Here is a 21,627-nt window from a genome sequence, read left to right as displayed (position 1 = left end):
AGGAACAATGAGTGCAGGGTTTTGGATTCTTTTCTTAAAGGGCTGGAGCTGGGGTGGGCAGGGCAGCCATGCGGGGGCTGGGGGAGCAGGGGAGGTTGGGCTCATGCAGAGCCCTCACTGTGGGGCAGTGAAGATTGTCCCTCTGCCCAGCAGCACCCGCTGAGTTGGGGCCTTTTTTCCCCCCAAGTGCTGGGAGCTGGGGCACGCGGATTGCCAAGCTGGGAGAGCGGGTGGGAGATGGGCCTGGGTGGTTCAGCCGGATCAAATCACCAAATCGAATCACTGTCCCCTGAATCATCTGAACCCAAAGTGAATACTAGCTGCTTCGCACAGGCCTATTAAATATCCCCATTTATGCTTATTGTGAGGCAAAGTATTGAATGGGAATGTTTGTGGTGGGGTTTCTCGGGGTTCATTACTACTACTGATGCTATTCACCATTTCTGTAGAGTTTTTCAGATCAATTTTTTTCATTAATGATTTGGAAGTAATTTTATATTTAATTTGGAAATGATTTTGATCACTGATTAAATTTGTGGAGGAAATGGATTGATGGAATGAGACATGACAACACAAGTAATATAAACCCAAACAATGTTTTAGTACAGTCAAACTCCAAGCTATGCATAATGAAACTGTGTGGGCTATACAGATAAAATGATGATTGCATCCTGGAAAACAAATAATGTAGGGGTCATAGTGAAAGCAGCTCAGCAGGAGCTCCTAGTTGGTGTTATGGCTAAAAGCTAGCATGACCTGCAGATGTATAAATGGCAGTAAGATGTGGCTTAGCTTAGTACATAGTGTTAGTGAGGTAACAGTGGAACACTGCATCCAGTTTTGCTGTCCACATTTTAAAAAGAATGTTGAAAAATTGGAAAGCACACAGAAAAAAGCGATACTTTTCTTGAGAGCTGGTGAAGATGTCTTAGTGAAAGATTTGAAGGTCTCAGAGAACAGAGAGACCATTTAGTGTGTTGTAAAGTTCCAAAGGTGACTTGACAAAATTATACAAATACCATCTCTGGAAGATTAGTACCAAGTGTCTTCTGTTGGGAAAGGTATAACAATCAGTAAGACATAGCAAAGTTCAGACAAATTCAAATAAAAAAGGGACATGGTTTTAACAAGGAAGGTGAATAACTATTAGAACAGCCTCCCAGAGGAAGTGCTGTATTGTCTCTCTTTCTCTTTTTAATATTTTCAAATCAGGAAAACCGTTTTCTGGAAGGATACACTAGCCAAGTTAATTATCCTACAGTTAGACACAAGTTATTGGGCTCAATACAGGTTTAATAGAGTGAAATTTGACCTACTGTTTTACAGGAAGGAAAAGTTTATGATCCAGTGGTCCCTTCTGGTCTTAAATTCTTTCAATCTAAGTATGCTGGGACTCCCTGAATTTACTGGATAATATACTATATATCAGCTTTCAATTTTGCTGTTTTCTAGAAAAGAACCTTCAGCCTCAGTAGTTTGGACAATGGGAGTAGAAGTTAACATTTTTTTTTTTTTTTTTTAGAAAACACCATTTTGCAGTTATTTTGAAGTTTTCATGGGAATATTCTTCAATTGTGAAAGCTCTTAAACTTGTAAATGCTACTATAGAATTAATTTTCCATTTTTAGCAAGAAGAGGACAAAGTGTTGAAGTTAGTCCAGAAGAAATTCTGTGCCAGTGGACCGTATACTGGTAAGATGAGGATTAACAGAAGTCCAGTGTGCATCATACATTATGCAACAGCAGACAATATTTGCACTGTTTGATTACACGGGCAGGTGCCTTTTCTAGGATTTATGTGCTCTGGGATGGAGGGGGGAGCATTTAATTAAAGTGGCTCTGAGAGCGGCTCTAATTAAAGCTCCCACAGCATCACGTGTATTCAGTGTCCCACAGATGTCTGGCACATGTATAGGTGCCCTATATGTTTAGATAACGGGTTTTCAGCCTTTTTAAATAAGTGTACCCCTAGTGGCTGGACGTGGGGGGAGGGGTGGTGCACGGCCAGACGTGGAGTAGAGGCAGCCACCATGTGCGAGCTTTCCCTCTCCCTTCCCCCCATGTCCGGCCAGCTGGGCAGTGCCTTTGTGGCCCAGAGAGGGGCACTGCTACTCTTGCCCCACCCTGGCCCTACTCCTTGGAGGCGCTGGCACGGGGTGGTGGGTAGCGGCACTTGGTCCCCTGCCCACGTGTACCCCCTAAGGCCTTCCCGCATACCCCTGGTTGGCAACCGCCGGTTTAGATACTTAACTTCAATTTTTAAGAAGTATATGGAATAGGAATCTGTTAGACTTACATCCATACCCAAGTAAAAACTCCTTGTTTGAGAGCAAGGTCAAGCTTGTATTTATAACTTAAATCTTTTCAACACAATTTTTTTTGACTTCTCAAAATAAGCTGTTGCTTTAAGCAGTCATGTGAAGGCTGCTGCTGTTGAAATTTGCTAGAACATCAGGTGAAACTTCTCAGTATTGTCTTGTTTTTTGCATTCCTTTTTACCTCAGGCCTTTCTCTTTTCTCTTCCCTTGTTTAGGGGAGGACTGCCCACTGTGGATGATTCCCATAAGTATTTGTACAAGTGACGACCCAACCTGTGCCAAAATGCAAGTGCTGATGGACAAGTCAGAGCTGACAGTGGTGTTGAAAGACGTTAAGCCAGACCAGTGGGTGAAGGTGAGTTTGCACAGAGGGGGCATATCCAAGGGACTTGGTTTCGGTCTCATTGAGATGTTCTATAGTGCTTTGAGGGCTGTTCAGTTTCTTTTCCTGCTACCTGTTGTGTTCTCATCTCACTTTGTGTTTGGCGATGTCTGTCTGCAACCGTCTTTTATTGGCAGTGCTCCATAACGCTTGCTTAGTAAGGTCCAGTTCCTTTGAGAGTTGCCTTTTTAAGAATGGCCTGGGCAGCATAGACTTGCAGCATTTAAGAGCTGAAGCCCAGAACAGTTGAGTGATGCCATCAAACTGAGGCAGCTTTTGAATTGAAATGTGGTGGCTTTTTGTGTATTCCCATAGCAACAACCATAGCCTAGTCTATCCTGAGCAAAAATGGTCCTGTTTATCTTTTTGTTAGTCTGAATGCTTTGTTACTGGCTACCACCAGGCTACTACAAATCTGCAAATAAAAAAAATCAGTTTTATTCATATGTACTATTTAATCATCTTTTAGTTTTGAAGTATTATCTGCTGAGATTGCCGTCACATAAGCCCCTTAGGTTAAGAAATAATCTAGTTAGAATTGCCCTCTAAGGAATGACTCTGAAATGACATTATGGGTTAGTCTTTTACAGATTCCATATCAAATGTATTTGTTTTCCATCTATCAGGCCATATACGTACCCTGGGATTAGAGAACAAAGCTAGGTTTTCCCTGTTGAGAGTTTTGTGTAGTCAAAGCAAGACTCGCCCTGGCAATATCTTTGATGGTCAGTGATGCCTGATGAGGAAAGAACCCAGTGTAGTCCAAGGTGAATTTTCAGAGATGGCAGTTTGAAAACAGTTGTGAACTGATGCCAACCCTTTTGCTATGTTTTGAGGCATCAGTGTATGTACATCGGTGGAAACCTGTAGTACTGGCATAGACTTGCAAACTGAGTTAGGTTGCCCTGCAACAAACTGTTTGCTCTGGTGTCCTGAAATATCTCTGCATGTAAATCATGTTGGTTTGAAGCAGGTTATATTAGTGTGCACTGACCTCTACTAGTCTACTTACTAGTATTAGTTTACTCATTTCATAGACGAACTATCTTTATGCTACTTTTACTTTTATGGTGCTAGAATGGACAGACCCTGAAACTATTTAACATGGAGTCAGTGTGGCACATCTTTTTTTATTTATCTCTTTCCAGTATAGAGCTTCATTTTTAATTTCCTTAATCTCCTATCCTGTGTAATTCAAACATTTTTTTTGCTTCAGTCGTGGCAGTATTTTTCTGAGATTTTGACTTTGGACTCCTAGGTGAAGGATAAATACTGTTTTATTTAGATTTTTAACAGACGGCATTGTAAGAGATTTTAAAATGGAGCAACACCAACAGAATATGAGACTTCTGTCTGTCTTAACTGGGTGATAATTTTTAAAAGCCTTGTTGAGGGAATTTCTACTTCAGCATTGTTAAACCACCTGATCCAGTTGCCTTGAATCATTGCCATGTCATTTTACATCAGGTGATATACAACTTATTCAGCCTACTTACCATGAATCACTTTTGAACATGTTTCTTTTTTGTGGGAAAAGGAAAGAGATCTCTGCAAATTTTTATTTGCAGGATGTGAGTGTTTCCTGAAGGTGCAGTAACAGTACCAGTATCAGAACTGAATTTAGTTGTAGAGTGAAGTTAGGTGCAGCACTTCTGATCTTCTCTTTAATGTTTAGATGCTTGTCTACATTCCAGCCCCTTTTTATGAAGTCTCCACATTAAAGCATTCTAGGTTCTAATGTGGGCAGACAAAATACGGCCCGGGGGCCGGATCCAGCCTGCTGGACCATTCTGTCTGGCCCATAGGGCCCCTCCAAAAGACAGTTATTACAGGCCCATGGCTGCCCCTCTGAAAGCCAGCAGTAGGTGCAGGCTTTCAAAGGTGTGGGCTTTCAGAGGTTGTGCGCTATTGGGCTGGGCCAGGTCTGTGCCTCCACCTCCATGGGACTCCCAACACCCCAGCTAGGAGCCCCACGTGAAGACATGGAACCGGCCCAGCCTGATGATTTGAGGCTCCCAGCTGTAGTACCAGGAGCCGCAGGAAGCCATGCGTGATTGGGTAGGGCCAGCTCCATGCCACCATGTGGTGTTCCCAGCTGGAGTGGCATTTGGTCACTGGGAGCCACATGCCATTGGGCCAGGCCAGGTATGTGGGGCTCTCGGCACTGTAGCTAGGAGCCATGTGCCATTAGGTCAAGCCAGGCCAGGCCGTCTCTGTGCTTGCACGTGTGGCTGGAGTGCTAGGAGCCTCACGTGGAAGCATGAAGCCAGCCCAACCTGATGGCGAGTGGTTCCCCATAGCTCCTGGCACTCGAGCAGGGAGCTGCATGCCATCAGGCCTGGCTACCTTTCTGCTGCCACATCAGACTCCTGGCACTGAAGCTGGGAGCCACACACCATCAAGCTGGGCTGGCTTCATGCTGCTGCATGTGGCTCCTGGCACTCTAGTCATGCACCATCCGGCTGGGTCAGGCCAGCTCTTTGCTGCCATGTGTAGCTCCTGGGACTCTGCCAGAGCCACCACTAGGGGACGCCATGGGACATGGGCACCCCAAGGGTCCACTACCTGGTGCTGTTGCTGCCACTGAGAGTGGGGGCTGTGCGCCATGGGGGCAGGGGAGTGTGTGGGGGGGTGCCTACATGTGCACACTACCATATTCACAACCCCCACACGCATCCCATGCCCACCATACAGACACCCCCACCCCCAATATACAGGAGTAAGATTGTATTTTAAGCTATTATGCAATCTTCTCTCTATATAGTACACAAACACAAATCAGGACAAAAATATTTTTTAAATAAAGTTAAAATATTTTGTAGTAGATGTTTGATATTTATTATATGATTTTTTTTTTTTTCTGATTCCAAGATGGCAAACCCTCCTCCCAAAAGGAGTACTTCTGAGGGCAAGAGGAGGGACTTCTAGTAGCAGGGCTCAGGGGATAGGGGTGGGGACTTCAGGGCCCAGATGGCAGCCGGGGGCATGGCACCGATCAAGGGGCAGGCTACCCTTGCAGCCCTTGACTGCTCACTAAAAGTCATTAAGTGGCCCTCCAGCTAAAATAATTGCCCATCCCTGTTCCAACACTATTTCTGTACCTTGCCTTCATAGAGACAGACATGTGGCGAGGCTGACCCGTCCCCCTGCAGCTCTATTAACAACAGTTAATTTCAGACTTGAGTTCAAAATTGTCATCTTTGCTATAACCCTCCCTGAATTTAGTCCACCCCACCCTGAACCAATTTCTCTTCTCTTCTCCTCTAGTTTAACCATAGCCTCTGTTTCCAATATACAAATTTGTCATTATTAGTCCAAGAGCTCTTGCCTCATCAGTTTCCTGTATTTCTCTCCTTTTGTGTGCTCTATTTCAGATCTTGGCTTTCTTTTCTCTCCCTTACTAGGAATTCTAAATTCCTGCTTACAAGAAAGTTGTGACCTTTTCAATGACTGTGGCTGATTTTCTTGCAAAACACTGAAATATATGGAAGTTTGGAAACTGTTTTTGTGTAGTCCAGAAGGCCAGCATGGTTGCTTATTTGTTGTGTGCTAATGAACTTGTTATTGTTTTTGTTTTGGTGCATTTCAGTTAAACCTGGGAACAGTAGGGTTTTATCGTACTAAATACAGCCCTGACATGCTGGAAAGTTTAATACCAGCGATCAAAGACCTCACCCTACCCCCTGTGGACAGACTTGGGCTACAGAACGATCTCTTCTCTCTGGTGAGCAATCTTTATCCTACCCTGTGTGGTCTGCTTTGTGGATGACTAATAATCAAACCACAGTTACTGTAGAAAATAGCATCTGAAGAGCCAGGCTCAGTTCCTGGAGGCGAAGCCCCTTTGCAATTACTGCATATATATGATTATTAATTAGCTTGACAAGCTTCACCTTGCATGACAAACTTAAATCCTGTGGCACAAATATGAGCCTACAACTCTGTTTTGCTGTTTTCCCTGCAGGGATGTTTTACACTTGGGTTTTTTTATAAATTGAAAATATTTGAAAACTTTGAAAAGTTCCCCTGGCTTCTTTCAGCTGAGTCAGGAAATATTCCTGACTTCCTACAAGGGATTTGAGCCAGAGGGCTTGTCCAAAGAGGCTGTCCACTGTCTTTCCTTGGTGGGGAAAAATATTTCATGCCCCCATATTACATACTTATTTTAGCTGTTGTGGAGGATTTGAGCACTAACTGTGAAGTTATCACTCCCCTTCTTCCTTTCCTGAAATGGGCTTGTTGCTGAAGAAGTGACTTGTTTTGGACTTTCACTATGTAAAAGCAGAGATTAGTGTTAAAATAAGATGCACCAGCTTCTGATTGTCACCTCTTAGAATATACAAATATCTCATGAGGTAGGCTTTTGGACCTGTTAACTGCTGTAACTGAAGCCACACTGTGTTGCCAGGCAGCAATCAGTTAAGGGCTTTTAAATACAATTTGAGACTGCATTGACTTCCTGCAATTTAAAAGAGGTAGGAATGGGCTTAAGCTTGTAAAGTTTGTAATGGCTTGGGCAGCATAGTTTTTAAGGGAATGAATGCTGTCAAGTGTTGCACTGGAAATAGAAACGTTTTCATGATGCTCTTAAGCACTTATGTAGATGTATCCCTGCAGTGCTAGAAATGTAACAGTTTTATGCCAGTGCATGAGAACTGGGAACAGCCAAAAAAATAAACATCATAAATGTTAACAAGTAAATGTAGGTGTATTTAAACACCCTTTTTAGTCTAAAATGAGGTTTCAGTAGAAGCAGTATCTTGAGTATCAGTGGTCTTTGGTGCTCTGGTTGAATACTAGTGACTTTGAGAGAGTTGCTTAATTGTGTTGCTTCAGTCTTTCCATCTGTAAAATGGGGTTTACACTCTTTGTTAAAATTGCTTTTTCTGTGTGTGAAAAGCACTGAGTGTTTTGAGCAGGCAAGTAAGACTTTCAGTAGAATATGCCCATCTTGACCACTCCCCTCTACCCCTCCCCACACATACACAAGTGGATCCCCTAGTACTGCAGACCAAGAAGAGGGAAGACTGTTAGATTTTTGTGGTGAACTATTGAATGCATCAGTGCTATTCGGAGATGAGATTAATCTGTGTCTTTTCCTCTCCCAGGCCCGAGCTGGAATCATTAGCACTGTAGAGGTTCTAAAAGTCATGGAGGCTTTTGTGAATGAGCCCAATTATACTGTGTGGAGCGACCTGAGCTGTAACCTGGGGATTCTCTCAACTCTCTTGTCCCACACAGACTTCTATGAGGAAATCCAGGTGTTCGTGAAAGATGTCTTTTCACCCATAGGGGAGAGACTTGGATGGGACCCCAAACCGGGAGAAGGTAGGAGATATTAATTTGTATAACATAATAGAATAGTGTTTTGAGAGACTGCTATGTGGTTGAGACTTTGAAGGATGAAAAATTGACAAATTGTGGCACTGCTGCTAGTATCTTTAGAAAAATATTCTCATATTTTCCTGCTACAGCTGGAGAGCTGACATGTTATGATCTATCTAGTCTGTTTTTCTGTACCTTGAAAAGAAACTACTATGGGTCTGCATCTGATAATGCAAAACTTACAAGGCTGAAGAGAAATCTTCTGTATCCAATATCCATGCATGCTTTACTTATCCTAACCAATCTGAGTCACGATGTAGCAAAGCACTTGAGGCTGACTGGACATTATATGGGTCTTCAGTTAATGCAGATTGCAGATCTAACTATGTCAGATGTAACTTGCCTGCAAAATCCCCTTCTTGTGACCCTCTTATCATTTCCCTTTTAAAAAAAAATCAGTGCATTCTCAAAGCTCAACCACAGGAGTGGAAAAAGCCTATTTTCTGTAGATAGTCTCAAATATGAGGGAGGGAAGTGAGTTATGCAGTTACATCTTATCTTAATGTCTGTATGTGCTAAGCATTTTGTGAATTCAACTGTTGATGCCCCAAATTAACTTACTGTCTTTCTTTTTCTCTCCACTCCTGTTTATCAGGTCATCTAGATGCACTTCTGAGGGGCCTGGTTTTGGGCAAACTAGGAAAAGCTGGGCATAAGGCAACATTAGAAGAAGCACGACGCCGGTTTAAGGACCATGTGGAAGGAAAGCACATCCTGTCAGCTGACCTGAGAAGTCCTGTAAGTTACCTTAAACTTCTGAAGGATCCCATCCTACTCTTGGCCTAGTCCTTTGTTTTGTATTCAACTTTTGTAGTTACAGTGACCAGAATTAATATTTTTGCAGCACTTTCTGCTTTCAGTTTTCTCCCTGGTTTGGGTTGCACAGAGCAGATCACCTTGGTCCAGCAAGCCCTTTTATTTTTGGCATTTTGCTTCTGGCAGGATTACAGTCCAGACCAGTTCTTTGGAAGATGTTGGTGAATCCATCCTCATTCCCTTTAGCAAAATTTTAAAAAAAATCACTGTTCCAGCATTAAGACTTGCCTTGTCCTACATTGAATGTTGCTAGCTCCTAGACAGTATTTCAGTTTAACCCCTTACACTACTGGCTGTCTCCAGACAGCCAGATAAATGAAGGCTTATAAAAATGTATATACATCTGTCACTAGTGGGTTAACCTACTTAATTGAGACCTTTTAATCTTTCACTTGGATGCTATTTAGCACAATTAAAGGTTTCCAATGTCATGAAAACCCTTATTGTATCAGTTCTCAAACCAAGGGGTCCAGAGTTGCAGTGCTCTGGGATCACTGCCAAAAAGAATGGATTAGATCAAGGCAGTAGTTTTCAGACCAAATTCCTCTTGAGTTACCAGATTCAGGAAAGTGACCCTTATTTAACTGAGAATCACTTCACCATAGATTTTCTTTTTGAAATTTTCTGTAAGCACCACCAGTCCACCCTTTAAATTAACAGCCAAAACAGGTCTCCAATTTTGTAACTGGATTGAAGTTTAGTAACATTCTTTAAAGCAGTGATTTTTAGCTTTGGTGTTCCGTGAGGTGGAAGCTGCCAAAATTAGGATAGAATCAAGGTGCTGAGGACAAGGAGAAAGTGGAGTTTAAAAATATGTCTGTTTTGTGACAACATTAGACCAGCACCAGTGCTTTCAGGACTAGTAAACCTCTCCAAAATCTGGTTGCACACCAGTGAGGAGAGGAGTTTGTCACTGCAGATAATTTCCATTGTAAAAATTGCCTATTGTACTTTGCCTATAGACCAGTTATCCTTATTCCCATCTCTTGCTGAAGTAGCTTGGCTTTCCATTTCTAAAAGCTTGTTTACGAAGTTCTTTCATGCTTTGTGTTCCTTCCCTTCTTAGGTATACGTAACAGTTTTGAAGCACGGAGATAGTACTACCTTAGACACTATGCTAAAGGTGAGTGGACAGTTATATTGCCTTATGCTCCTCTCAACTCTGTCCATTTGCATAGGCAGGAACTAAAAATTCCACCCTGCAAACTGCTCCAAGTAGTTAATCTTCTGACAGTGATGTGAAAAACAGGGCCTTGCTGTGCTACTCTTTGGTCTCACACAGTGTTAAAGTGCCATCTAGTGGGCTATTGCATATACCATTGCTCAAAGGAGTAGTTCTCCTTGTCCTTATATTAAATGAGTGGTGAATTAGTTTTGATTCCCAATTGGCAACACACTCTGCTTCTGGATATGTAATGTGGAAAACAGTAAAAATATTCACAAGCAGTGTGATACCATAGGTTCAGATTATAATAAGCTATCCTTGAATGCCAGCCCTGCAGCTCCAGTTTAACTAATAAGAGTTTTATTAATACTGGATATGATCCCACATGGTGTGTGTTCCTAAGCTGTGAGTATGTTAATGTTTGCCCTTTCTCCTTGCAGCTTCACAAACAAGCAGATATGCAGGAGGAGAAGAACCGGATTGAGCGAGTTCTCGGAGCCATCTCTCAACCTGAACTGGTTCAAAAAGTTCTCACCTTTGCACTTTCAGTAAGTTACCTACCAGGAAAGCTGATGCTTCCTTATTTCACAGGAAGGGAGATTGTATAGAAAACATGGGAGATCACAGGGTGAAGTGGAGAGACCTGTGACGGGTAGGAAGCAGTGTTATAGCTACTTTTGAGAAGGAGTCTTTTGATTCACTGGCCTGGTTGCCAGTCTTCTAGAGCTGGAGGGGCAGCCTTTTTGGTAGGTGTGCCATAAATTAGCATTGCATCCTCTCAGAGTGCCACTCTGTTCCCCTCCCTAGCCTGATCTATTCTTCTTTCTGCCGTATCTGCTGCTGTATTGCCCATCTCCTTCCTAGTTTGCTGTGTGCCGCACATAAAGGATGCCCCTGTCATTTTTGACATTCATGCTGCAGGTTGGCCACCTGTGTCCTTGAGTTTTTTTGTATGTTACACGCTGCCTAGATTTCTGAAGATGGGGGTATCAAGAGGGCTAAAAGGTGTTGCCTTGCATATTGGCATTTTTAGTGTTCAGATTAGATTGAGTTGGGTTCCCTGTCTTCAGAGTTGGTATGTTTTATGACAGGGTCCTTGGGAAACTTTGCGACAACTTGCTTGAATGGGTGCTTCCTCTTTCTTTGCAGGAAGAGGTACGTCCCCAGGACACTGTGTCTGTTATTGGTGGAGTAGCTGGAGGCAGCAAGCAGGGGAGAAAAGCTGCCTGGAAATTTGTAAAGGATAACTGGGAAGAACTTTATAACCGTTACCAGGGTGGATTCTTAATATCCAGACTAATAAAGGTATGCTCAATTACTTGGAAAATGTTGGGCATATAATTTAGCACATCTAAACAACTATATTTTAAAAAAGTTCCCCAAACCTAAATGTGTTTTTCTCTTTTTTTTCAGCTTTCAGTTGATGGATTTGCAAATGATAAAATGGCTGCAGAGGTTAAGGTAAAACTTATCTGATATAAAAGAATAGCTAGCTTTGTCTGGATGGGCAAAATATTATCTGGACAGAGCATATGATGGGGGAGCCAGAAGCTCCTGATTTCAAATTTGGTTCTGCTTTTGTTTCTGGCTGTGATTTTTAGCCATGTTACTTAACCCAGTCAACATGAGAGTTAACTTAAAACTTGTTTGGGTTTTTTAAAAAATGACTTAAGGTATGACTGCATGAATGAGTTTACCATCAGGTAAACTATGGAGTGAACTCAGTGTGACAGCTGCTCTATAGCAGCACGCCCATGTGCCTGGCTCTTATCCTGTGACTCTTCAGTGAAAAGTGGGGTGTATCCTAGTTAGCATAGTATGGAGTAACAGCTTTCATATAGGTAATTACCTTAGAAAAACTGATGATAGATGTTCACATCCTAGCTTACCTCATAAGTTGTTCCTGTGCCCGTGCACTTCAATAAACATGGATTTGTCCGTGTTTGAAAACTTATTTTGGTTTAGTTTACATTGATTCCTATTTGATTCTGACAAAACAGAAATAAGTGTGGTTAAAGCAGAATAAGTTTCTTTGCAGCAATTTGCACAGATATAATGAAAATTTAAATTTACACCCACCCTTTTCATGTAAAATACCTCTCCTACCATCTGTGAACTGGAAACACCTACCTCAGAATTGAAAGTTAACTGACTAATCTTCATAGTTTTAGTTTACGTACTTTCAAGACTATATAAGCTACATAAGTTGAATTGGGTGGTAGCACCACTATAGGTAAGGATGAGACCATATGTTAACTGATTTAGTTTAACATTGTCTGGGCAAGGACTTGCCAAGATACTGTTCCCTTCAAAGAAAAAAAAAAAATTCACATGACAAAGTTATGGTTCTTGTAACTTTTTGTTGCACGCCTGAAGTTCAAATTATAGCTCAGATCTTTGCCAAACTGCTATCACCTTCTTGGGATTGATCTCGGCTAGTGTTTAGCATCTTTGGGAAAATTAGAGTAAAATTTGGATCAACAGTGCGACTTGAGCTAAGCTAATAAGCCAAGGAGTAATTTAGACCTGTGCAGCACAACTGGGATTCTAGTGCAAGCCAAGAGTGTTTTTAGGCAGTCTGATGTAAGAAAGTGGGCATCTGAAGGTTGATGTGCTTTGGCTAATGACATGAAGTACTTCAGAGTTCAAGTGCTGCCTTTGGTGGTGGTCTAAGAATGTATGTTGTGCACATTATTTGCTCTTTGTCTGCATTCTGCAAGGGCTTCTCATGGAAGGTAGTATCAGAGGCTAGAAAACTTATGGCCCTGTGCTAATACAGTCATAACAAACCTCAAATGATAGAAAAATCAGGCAGGATACAGAATACAGTAAATATGTTAAATAGGTATTCTGACTGAAACAATTTTGGTGGGTCTTTTTCATCCCTGTTACAATTGAAATTCCTAGTGCAACCTCAGCCATGGTGCTCCCATCCCAACACCATATTGAGAATTGGACTTGGGATAGAGTTAGTGGTTCAGACATGGGTTGTTGATCATGGGCTTCCTTGGGTTCCCTATATCACAAGTCTTAATTGTAAAAAAGCTCCAAACACAGGCATAGTAAGGGCACAGCTACACAAACAAAGTACTGCAAGGTAAGATAGACTTACCACATGTGAGGTACTCCAAAGTAGCTGCCTGTGTGCAAGCTCTTGTGTTGCATTAAATGTCTAAATCCACCTTTCATGGAGTGATTAGATGCCTCATGTTTATCATGGGGTAAGAGCATGCACACAAGTAGTTAACACAAAGTAGCTAATGTATTTTTAATCCATACCCTAGTGTGCCTTGCAGTAGCTCATTTATATAACCAGGTCATACAGTGAACTTGACATTTGGTATGCCACTACAGTGAGCTGAGTTGGATTTTGGGGAATAAAGGAGGGAGATTGAGATAAATGAGCCATTTCATCTTTGCATTCATCCTGTGTAGAACCCCTTCTCCATGTCTGTAATGTGGAGTCTGAGTCTCTTCACTCTCACTTGATGTCTCTTTTTGCTGCTCACAGCCCATCACTTGCCATACAGATGACCAGCCAGTTGATTTGGAAATAAAATGCTTCATCTGTGCAGATGACCTGTGCATAACAGCTCAAAACACTGGCTTTGACCATGTTGAAAAATCCCTAAGCAAGGAACTAATTAGCCTAACTTCATACTACACTGAAAACTAATTATGCACAAACCCAGTGAAAACACAAGTGCCTTCCACATGCCTTCCATCTGAAAAACCATGGGGCCAGCCACCATTTCAACATTACATGGTCTGGGACCCCACTATCCCGTTGTCCAAATCCAGTTTACCTTGGAGTTGCCCTCAATTGAACCCTCTCTTACAAAGAACACACCATGAAGAGAAAAGCAAAGTGAGTACTCGTAACAACGTTATAAGCTCACCAACTCAAAATAGGGAGATAGTCCCTCAAATATCCAAACCACTGCACGTATGCCCTTTATGGGAAAGACCGGTACGCACCAAGCACCTTAACCCCATTCTGAATGATAGCTGCTGATGCATCACAGGATATCTGAAGCCTACCAGAACTAAACAGTGCATACCTGGCTGATATTGCTCCACCTGACATCAGAAGAGCAGTGGCCAGCAAGGTGGAACAACTGAGACAAACTGAAGATATGAGACACCTGCTGTACGACTATCCCACAGCACACAAACATCTGAAGTCATACAGCAGCTTCCTCACCAGTACCCAACTTCTCGATGTCACACCCAAGGAGACAGGACTACAGATGTGGAACCAAGAGGCTGAAGAAAATACCTGAAACCATGGCAGAGGTGGCGATGTCTCAAATGCTACGTACCGGAGAGAAGTTCCAAGGAACTAATGAAGAAGTGGGACTATACCATCAGTTCAACCACCTGTGACTATGGCAGACTATGCAACACCTCTTGCAGTGCCTGCTGCTCAAAGGCACGCGTACAATGAAAGTTCTTGCAAAGTACAATAAACAAGTACAGGCATGTGTAACAAAATGGTCAGATGTGGTGTAGAGACAAGAGAAAAAGACTTACCACCACAGCCATTCTGACCCTACTGGGTGCTTGGGAACCAGGAAAAAGATAGAGCTGGCAGCTCAGTGGAAATGAGATTCCCACTATTTTTTTACTCTTTCCCCCTCAAAAAAACAAGAAAAATTCACTGCCCTGAACTTTTAACACAGATTTTCAGCTTGATCAGCAGTACCTTGCATCTCCTTAGGCCTTAGAAATCACCTATGCTAAAACCTCTGAAATACTAGAATACAGAGTTCAGAAATGAACCCCACCTTGCAGCCTTAACTCTGTCCTCTTTGATTAATGCCTTAGCCTGCCCTTAATGGACATCTGTAGCACACTCACCTTTCAGATGCTGTGAGGCAGTGCATGACCACAGCACAGAGACTCGGAGAAACCACTGAGCTAGTTTTTTGCTAAGGAAAAATGTGTATTCTGGGCATCCTGCACCTGGTCTGTATGCAGCAGCTTCATCTGGTCTGTATATGCCAGCTAAGAGTTGTCAGATACTCCTCTCTCTTAACCCCTATCATAAGGATGATCTCTGGGACCATACTTGCATTTAAGTGTCCTGTTGTGCACTGTCGCATCTGTGACCAGTCTGCTACAAATCTGTGGCAATAGGCCATTGTGCTCCTTTGCTCCATACCAATCACAACTCAGCACAGTGGGACAAAGGGGCCATGATCCTTTTGGGGGCAAATGAACCTCTGTTCCTATCAGTGTGAGCTGCAGCAAGCTGCTGTTTGTAATCCCTGTAATCATTCAGTAGAGGGGTTCCTACTACACTGCAGGGCAATTGAGGGGCATGTGAGAATGTAATTCTTTGGGATGCAACACACTACAATAAATGACACATTTATATAGTCGGTCCTCATTGTCTGCTTATTATCAGGCAACCTTAACTCAAATTTACATCCAGTATAATCCCAGAGGCTTTTACAACTGCTGAGTGGGGTGGGGCAGAGTTAAGGTGATGAGTGTGGGCAAATGCATATCTAACTCTTTTCCCTGATTTTAAGTATAGGTACAGTCATCTGGAAGGGTGGCAAGCTCTACTGATCAATCTTAAATCTTTTTTATGAATAAAAGTAGAGGGTAAATTTTGAAGAAATGTGGAAACCTGGTTGAATTTGTGTTAGTGTCCCTGTACTCCAACCACTAGTCATTTAGTGCATTTCAAAAAACAGGATGCAACTTTTGTTTGCTTTGAAGACATCTTGATATGGGGTGAGGAGGACTGACTTGGATCTTGTTTATGCCAGCAGCCTTCGTTAGTGTAGAAAGGTACCAGCATAGGTCATCTTTTAAACTTCTGCTTAAGCAATGTTGAGTATGCAGAGGGAAGCATTTTCCTTCCAGCAAAGGAAGTGGGGAAAGAAGACTTAGATGGGAGTACCTTGCACAGGGTTGTCCTGGGGGCGGGGGGCAGTTGGGGCAACTGCCCCACGCCCTGTGCTTTGGGGGGACCCATGGACCCAGGCAATGCGGCCGTGGTGACTCAACACTACTGCCACCAGCTTCGCATCTGACTACTCGGCAACATTTCCTGCCCCCCACCAAATCTGTTGCCAGCTTTTTCCCGTCTGGGGCATGGGGGGGTGGAGCCCTGCACAGGCTGATTTGCCTCGGGCCCCACACCCTGCTTGGATCATCTCTGACCTTGCAATCCAGTTATAACATGCACAGTTTCAGCTCTTAGGAGCATCTTTGTTTACTGTAGCTTTCCAATTGAACACTCATTTTATGCTGATATATGTGAACTCTGAGTGAATGGTTTCCTTCAAGGCAAGAAAATCGATGCTTTGAAAAACAGCTAAACTATGCTGGCTGCTTTTTTGTTGCTGTAATCCTCAGACCTCATCTTCCTTTTGAAACACCTATAAGTCTCATCCCATCTTTCAAAGGTTTAATAGCATAGATGGTGCTGTAGGGAGGCCTTACATTATAACTAATTTTTCTTACAGAACATATTACAAATTGTTTGCTAGGACACTGAAGCATAATTAAAATGATATGCACATATCTTAATCAGCAAACAGAACTCTGAGGCAGTAATGCTTATCAGTGTGTTATCTTGCACACTAATGTGGTAGTTCTTGATGGTTCTTCCAGTCAGTAATGTGTGTTCCAGTTGCATATTACTAAGGATGTGTGTAAAATAATAATATGAGCATATAGGGAAAAATCTAGATGGTCAAGATGATGACCAAGAAGATTTTGTCCATTACACACTGGGGTGGGAAAGTTCATAATGGGTGATGCCAAGAAAAGACTAGGGTTTTAGTTTGGCCCGTGCAAAGTGGCTAGTATTTGCTTCAGATTTGGATTTGGCTGATTTGGGGAACAGTGATTCGATCTGGTGATTTGAATCACTGTCCCCTATATCGATTTGACTGAATCCAATTCAGAGATTTTTGGCTACTGCACAATTGGCCAAATCTTTGAACTGAACAGGCCCCATCCCCTGCCTGCTGCCCTGCCCAGCCCTTAAAAAAACAAACAAAAAACCCATGCTCACCTGCTTCTGCCAGAAGGGGGGGGGGCAGCGATTCCCACTGCCCAATGTGTGTGTGGGGGGGGCTCTGCCCAAAGCCCCCAGAGGCCCCGATGGCCACTGCAGCATCTGGTGAGTACGGTGCTTTTTTTTAAAGCGCCAGGACACTAGGGATGGTCAGGGCAGCCATTGACTGGACTGGGGGAGTGGGCAGGGGGCGCTTGGAGGGCTGGGGGACCAGGCAGGGGATGGGGCCTAGCAGGGGACCCCCTATAATCCCCTTTCCCCTTACCCCCTAGTTACCAGCATGGAGTCCAGGTCCAGCTCCCTGTAGTAGTGAGCAGGAACTGCCTGAAGCTCTCTGAATCTTTTCTGAATCAATTCAGAGGTTTCAAATTGATTTGGACCTTTTTACTGGTCTCCCGATTTTGATTTTGATTCGGAGATTCGGCAGCTGAATCAGGCCAGATCTTCTCTGAATCAAATCGGCAACTGAAGCTTCTCACGGCCCTAGTTTTAATGCCTTTTTTAAATTTGTCGCTAAAAGATTTACTGTGACTAGATGGCTAACAGTCAACAGCAGTGTTAAGGGAACAAAAACTAAAGCTAGAATGGGAGTGGGGGGGAATAACAGGCTAGAGACTGCTTTGATGTTTTCAAATTAACTGAGCCTGATGAAATTCACCTGAGAAAACTTCAGCCAATTCCACAAGTAATCTGAGCTATTAGCAGTTAACCTCTGTGAGAACTCAAAGATAGTGAGGTGCAAGAAGACTAGAAAAGGGCAAACATAGTGCCCATCTTTCAAAGGGGGAAAGGAAAATCCAAGAAATTATATATTAGTTGCACTAACTTCAATTTCTGGAAAGATACTAGAACAAACAATCAAGTTGTAAGCTACCAGAAGATAATAAGGTGATAAGTAACAGTAGCAATTGATGCGTCAAGGACAAATAATGTTACATCTTCCTAATTTCCTTCTCTGACAGGATGCAGACTTTTTGGATAAGGGAGAAGCCATAACTATGATGAGGTCTTTATTTTAGTAAGATTTTTGACACTGACTTGCATGACATTTTGTGTAAGTTAGAAAAATATTGTATAAGAAACTGCTTCAAGGTGGATCAAGTGGGGTTCTGTAAGGTTTTATCCTCTGTCTAGTAGTAGTCACCATTTGCATCCTGCTGACTTGGATAATAGAAAAGAGTACACTTATTAGATATGCAAATCTCTGTCATGTTGGTGAGAGAGATGTTAGGCACTTTGGAGGACAGGATTAGCATTCAAAATGAATACTAACAAATTGAAGGAATGGTCTAAAACAAATAGGATGCAATTCAGGAAGGGTAAATGCAAAAAACCCTACACTTTAGAAGGAATGGTCAGCTTCATTAAAATAAAACATGGAATGACTAGCATAGGCAGGTTGCAGAAAAAGATTGGGGGTGTACAGGATCACAATCTGAATACAAGTCAACAATATCACATTTGCAGAAAAAGTGAAATCCTACTGACCTATTGGGATATATGTGCAGGACGTTGTTTGTAAGATGCAGAAAGTGATCTTTCCACCCTCGTCAGCAAGGAAAAGGCTTCAGTTGGATTACTGTCCAGTTTTTGGGACCACATTTCAAGAGTGATGTGGACCAAATAGAGTCCAGAGGAGAGCAACAGAAATGAACAGAGGCCTGTGAAGAAAGATTGCAAGAACTGGGCATGTTTAGTCTAGAGAAGGTATAATGGTTTTCAGCTATGTAAAGAGGTTGCTATAAAGAGGAAGTTAATAAATTGTTGTTTGTCCTTTGGGGATAGATATGAATTTAAATTATAACAAGAGAGATTTAAACTAACATCCAGAAAAAAGCTTTCTGAAATAGATTGCTCAGAGAGCTATGGGATCTCCATCATTTGAGGCTCTAAAAGTTAGGCTAGAGAGATGTGTCAAGAAGTTTGACTGATCATGCCTTGTGTAAAGGGGATGGACCAGATTACTTGTTAGGTCTTGAGAGGACCTAGAATTGTCTATGTTGGGAAGAGCTTGTTTGTATGGAAATGAACACAACCAATCGGATATCCTTATTTTGACTTCATCTTCCATTCTGTGCCTGTGGTTAGTTGATTCTAAAAAGCTAGTAAGTAACAGCATTCTTGAATCGAGTGATCTTTCTGGATGGAACTATTTTCTTGTGGTGGGGCAAGAAGAAGGGCATGTTTGTATACAGCAAAATTCTAGTCTTCACACTGTCAGCATGCTCAGACTCTTTTTGGGACAGGGTGATTTTAAAAGCAGCATAGTCATAAATATGACTTTGCAAAAGATATTTGTAATTCCTTAAGATACTAGTATATATCATTTTAAAAAGAAAAATGAGCTACAACAATAAAATAAAGCTAAAAAATAAAACATATTTGTAATTAAGACCTCGGGCTTAATTTGGTGTCTTCTAAGTTGTTTATAATGCACACTTTGAATGTACTTGTTGCTTTCCCACCATGGTATACATGCTGGTCCTGTCCTTAAGGCTGACTTGCCAAATCCCTGGCAGCCAGTACCTTGAGGTGAGAGGTAACACTGAGCAGGAACTAGTAACTATATACCAGAGCAGAGACATATTGGAGATGTAACCACATGTACAGTGATGACAAAACAAAACATGTCACAGGAGTGTATCCTGCAGCCTTTCCCTCATGCTGTTAGACTCTGTGGTCTCACTGGGACTGATGGCATGAGAGACCCCTAGAAGCTGTAATCATTGCTTTCATAGAAGCACCTTTTTCTGCCCAGCTGGTAAATCTGACTGCTAAGAAATGTATTTTTTGTCTCTGGCTGTTCTCTGCCCTTACAGTTGATTCTGTATTTTCATACAGGCTTTCTTTGAGAGTCACCCAGCTCCATCGGCAGAACGCACTGTCCAGCAGTGCTGTGAAAATATTCTGCTGAATGCAGCTTGGCTGAAGCGGGACGCAGAGAGCATCCACCAGTATCTCCTGCAGCGCAAGGCCTTGCCAGCCATGGTGTGAATCTGTGCATGCAGCTGCTGCAGTCCTACTGCCTCATCATGGGGAGAGGGAGGAGCTACCCAACAGCTGATTCATATGCCAAGAATTTGGAGTCTTTTCTCAAACCAATGGGGATTGGACAATGAATGTAGTTAACTGGTTCCTGCTCACACTCCAGAAATAAATTCTATTAAAAATTATCAGCAATTCAGCAAAAAATAATTAAAAAAATCTGTAAATATGATAGTAATAAAATAGAGCATAACAAAACTGTGAAACTTCCTCAAGCCTTGTCAGTGGTTAAAATATTTAACACCCCCCCCCCCCACACTCTTATTGACAGATGTTCTGTTTTTACACCATCTAAAAAAGGCAACCAGAGGTGTCTGGGTCAGTGGAATTTTGTGGTGAGTCTGGGGCAGGAATGGGTTAACGCCTCTGAGAGAGACAGACAGATCTACAAGACCATTACAGTGCGGGTTGCGTGGAAAGGTTCACTCAGAAAGGCAGGTAGCTGGTATAACATAGTCTGAGTCTGTGCATAATTCCAAATGCGTGGTTTTTGGGAGACTTATTTTTCCTGCAGCCTCCAATCAAATCCAAGGATAGTAGGTTCCCTTCCTTCTGTGTTACCTCTTGGCAAAAAGAAAAATGTTCTGTCGCTCTTTGGTTTTTCTCCTTGGTTCCAGTTGCTGATGTCCTTCTTAGAGATAAAGGAATTGTAAGGAAACATCTTTCGTAGCCACATTAAATGAGAGTGATTCATTCAATCTAATTTTTTTTCTTTTTAATTGCATCCTCAAAATGCATGTGAATGAGAAGATACAGTACTGTGTGACTGGTTTCCTGGGCCACAATAAGGGCAGGCCCCTTGTTCAAGACACTGTTACTTGTCTAAAAGATCCAGCTTGTTCAATCTCCTCATGGCCGTAGCAACACTAGCTTTTCATTCCTTTCTGTGATGTTGACGGTAATTTGATTCAGAAGCCTTAAATTAGTGATGACTGGCGTGATGATAAAGTCTAAACTGTGTGCCATCATTTACTTCATAAAACAGTGTGGTCTACTAACCAGACACAACATGCACCTAATACAAAGGTTTTGAGTTTCCGCTTTTTTTTCTTTTAACAGGAATTCATATTTGGTGTGGCTTAACTGTATTTCAGAAGGTCATCAGACTAACTGTCAGACTGCTTCCCTGAAACATTTTTGTGCTATTGTTTAAAAAAAAAAATTAAAACAGTTGGCGTTAATAAAAATGTCAATGTGAAATGGATGTCGTGATTTTTGTGTTCTGTTGAGACCTTTAAAAGGCCCTGCTGCTTCAGATTAATCATCACAGCTTTAGAAAGGCTTTTCTGTAGGAGAATACTAATGGTCAGTTTGTGTTGAATTGTTCAAAGGGACACCTGTCCTTGGTCTTGTCCTCTTTCCTAGAATCAGTGATAGGGTATTGGGATGGCTGGATGAGTTAACCATACATGGGTTACTAAACTTGAATATCTGCATAGCATTTTGCCTACTGACTGCATCCCAAATACTGCAGATT

At 42.2% G+C, this 21,627-nt stretch overlaps 1 protein-coding gene and 1 long non-coding RNA gene across 2 annotated transcripts in view; one reads left to right on the top strand and one right to left on the bottom strand.

Moving 5' to 3' along the window:
• The window catches only part of LOC109320239, a 21,367-nt gene extending 8,959 nt beyond the window's left edge, over positions 1–12,408 (bottom strand). The window contains exons 1-2 of the long non-coding RNA XR_002103755.1: positions 12,398–12,408; positions 5,581–5,584 (exon numbers count right to left, since the gene is read on the bottom strand). This is a non-coding gene — a long non-coding RNA (uncharacterized LOC109320239). The remainder of the gene's footprint in view (positions 1–5,580; positions 5,585–12,397) is intronic.
• The window catches only part of LOC109320238 (puromycin-sensitive aminopeptidase), a 67,005-nt gene extending 45,651 nt beyond the window's left edge, over positions 1–21,354 (top strand). Inside the window, exons 14-23 of the mRNA XM_019550242.1 lie at positions 1,629–1,692; positions 2,534–2,673; positions 6,290–6,424; positions 7,809–8,028; positions 8,681–8,823; positions 9,968–10,024; positions 10,507–10,614; positions 11,216–11,371; positions 11,480–11,527; positions 19,947–21,354. Of these exons, the coding sequence (XP_019405787.1) occupies positions 1,629–1,692; positions 2,534–2,673; positions 6,290–6,424; positions 7,809–8,028; positions 8,681–8,823; positions 9,968–10,024; positions 10,507–10,614; positions 11,216–11,371; positions 11,480–11,527; positions 19,947–20,099 (1,224 nt within the window). The 3' untranslated portion in view covers positions 20,100–21,354. The remainder of the gene's footprint in view (positions 1–1,628; positions 1,693–2,533; positions 2,674–6,289; positions 6,425–7,808; positions 8,029–8,680; positions 8,824–9,967; positions 10,025–10,506; positions 10,615–11,215; positions 11,372–11,479; positions 11,528–19,946) is intronic.
• Positions 21,355–21,627: the final 273 nt, after the last annotated feature.

This window comes from Crocodylus porosus, unplaced genomic scaffold (assembly GCF_001723895.1).
Source record: "Crocodylus porosus isolate Cpor-Errol unplaced genomic scaffold, CroPor_comp1, whole genome shotgun sequence".
Taxonomy (NCBI): domain Eukaryota; kingdom Metazoa; phylum Chordata; order Crocodylia; family Crocodylidae; genus Crocodylus; species Crocodylus porosus.
The sequence above is the reverse complement of the archived record's forward strand: the minus strand, read 5'-3'. Positions and strand labels throughout refer to the sequence as shown.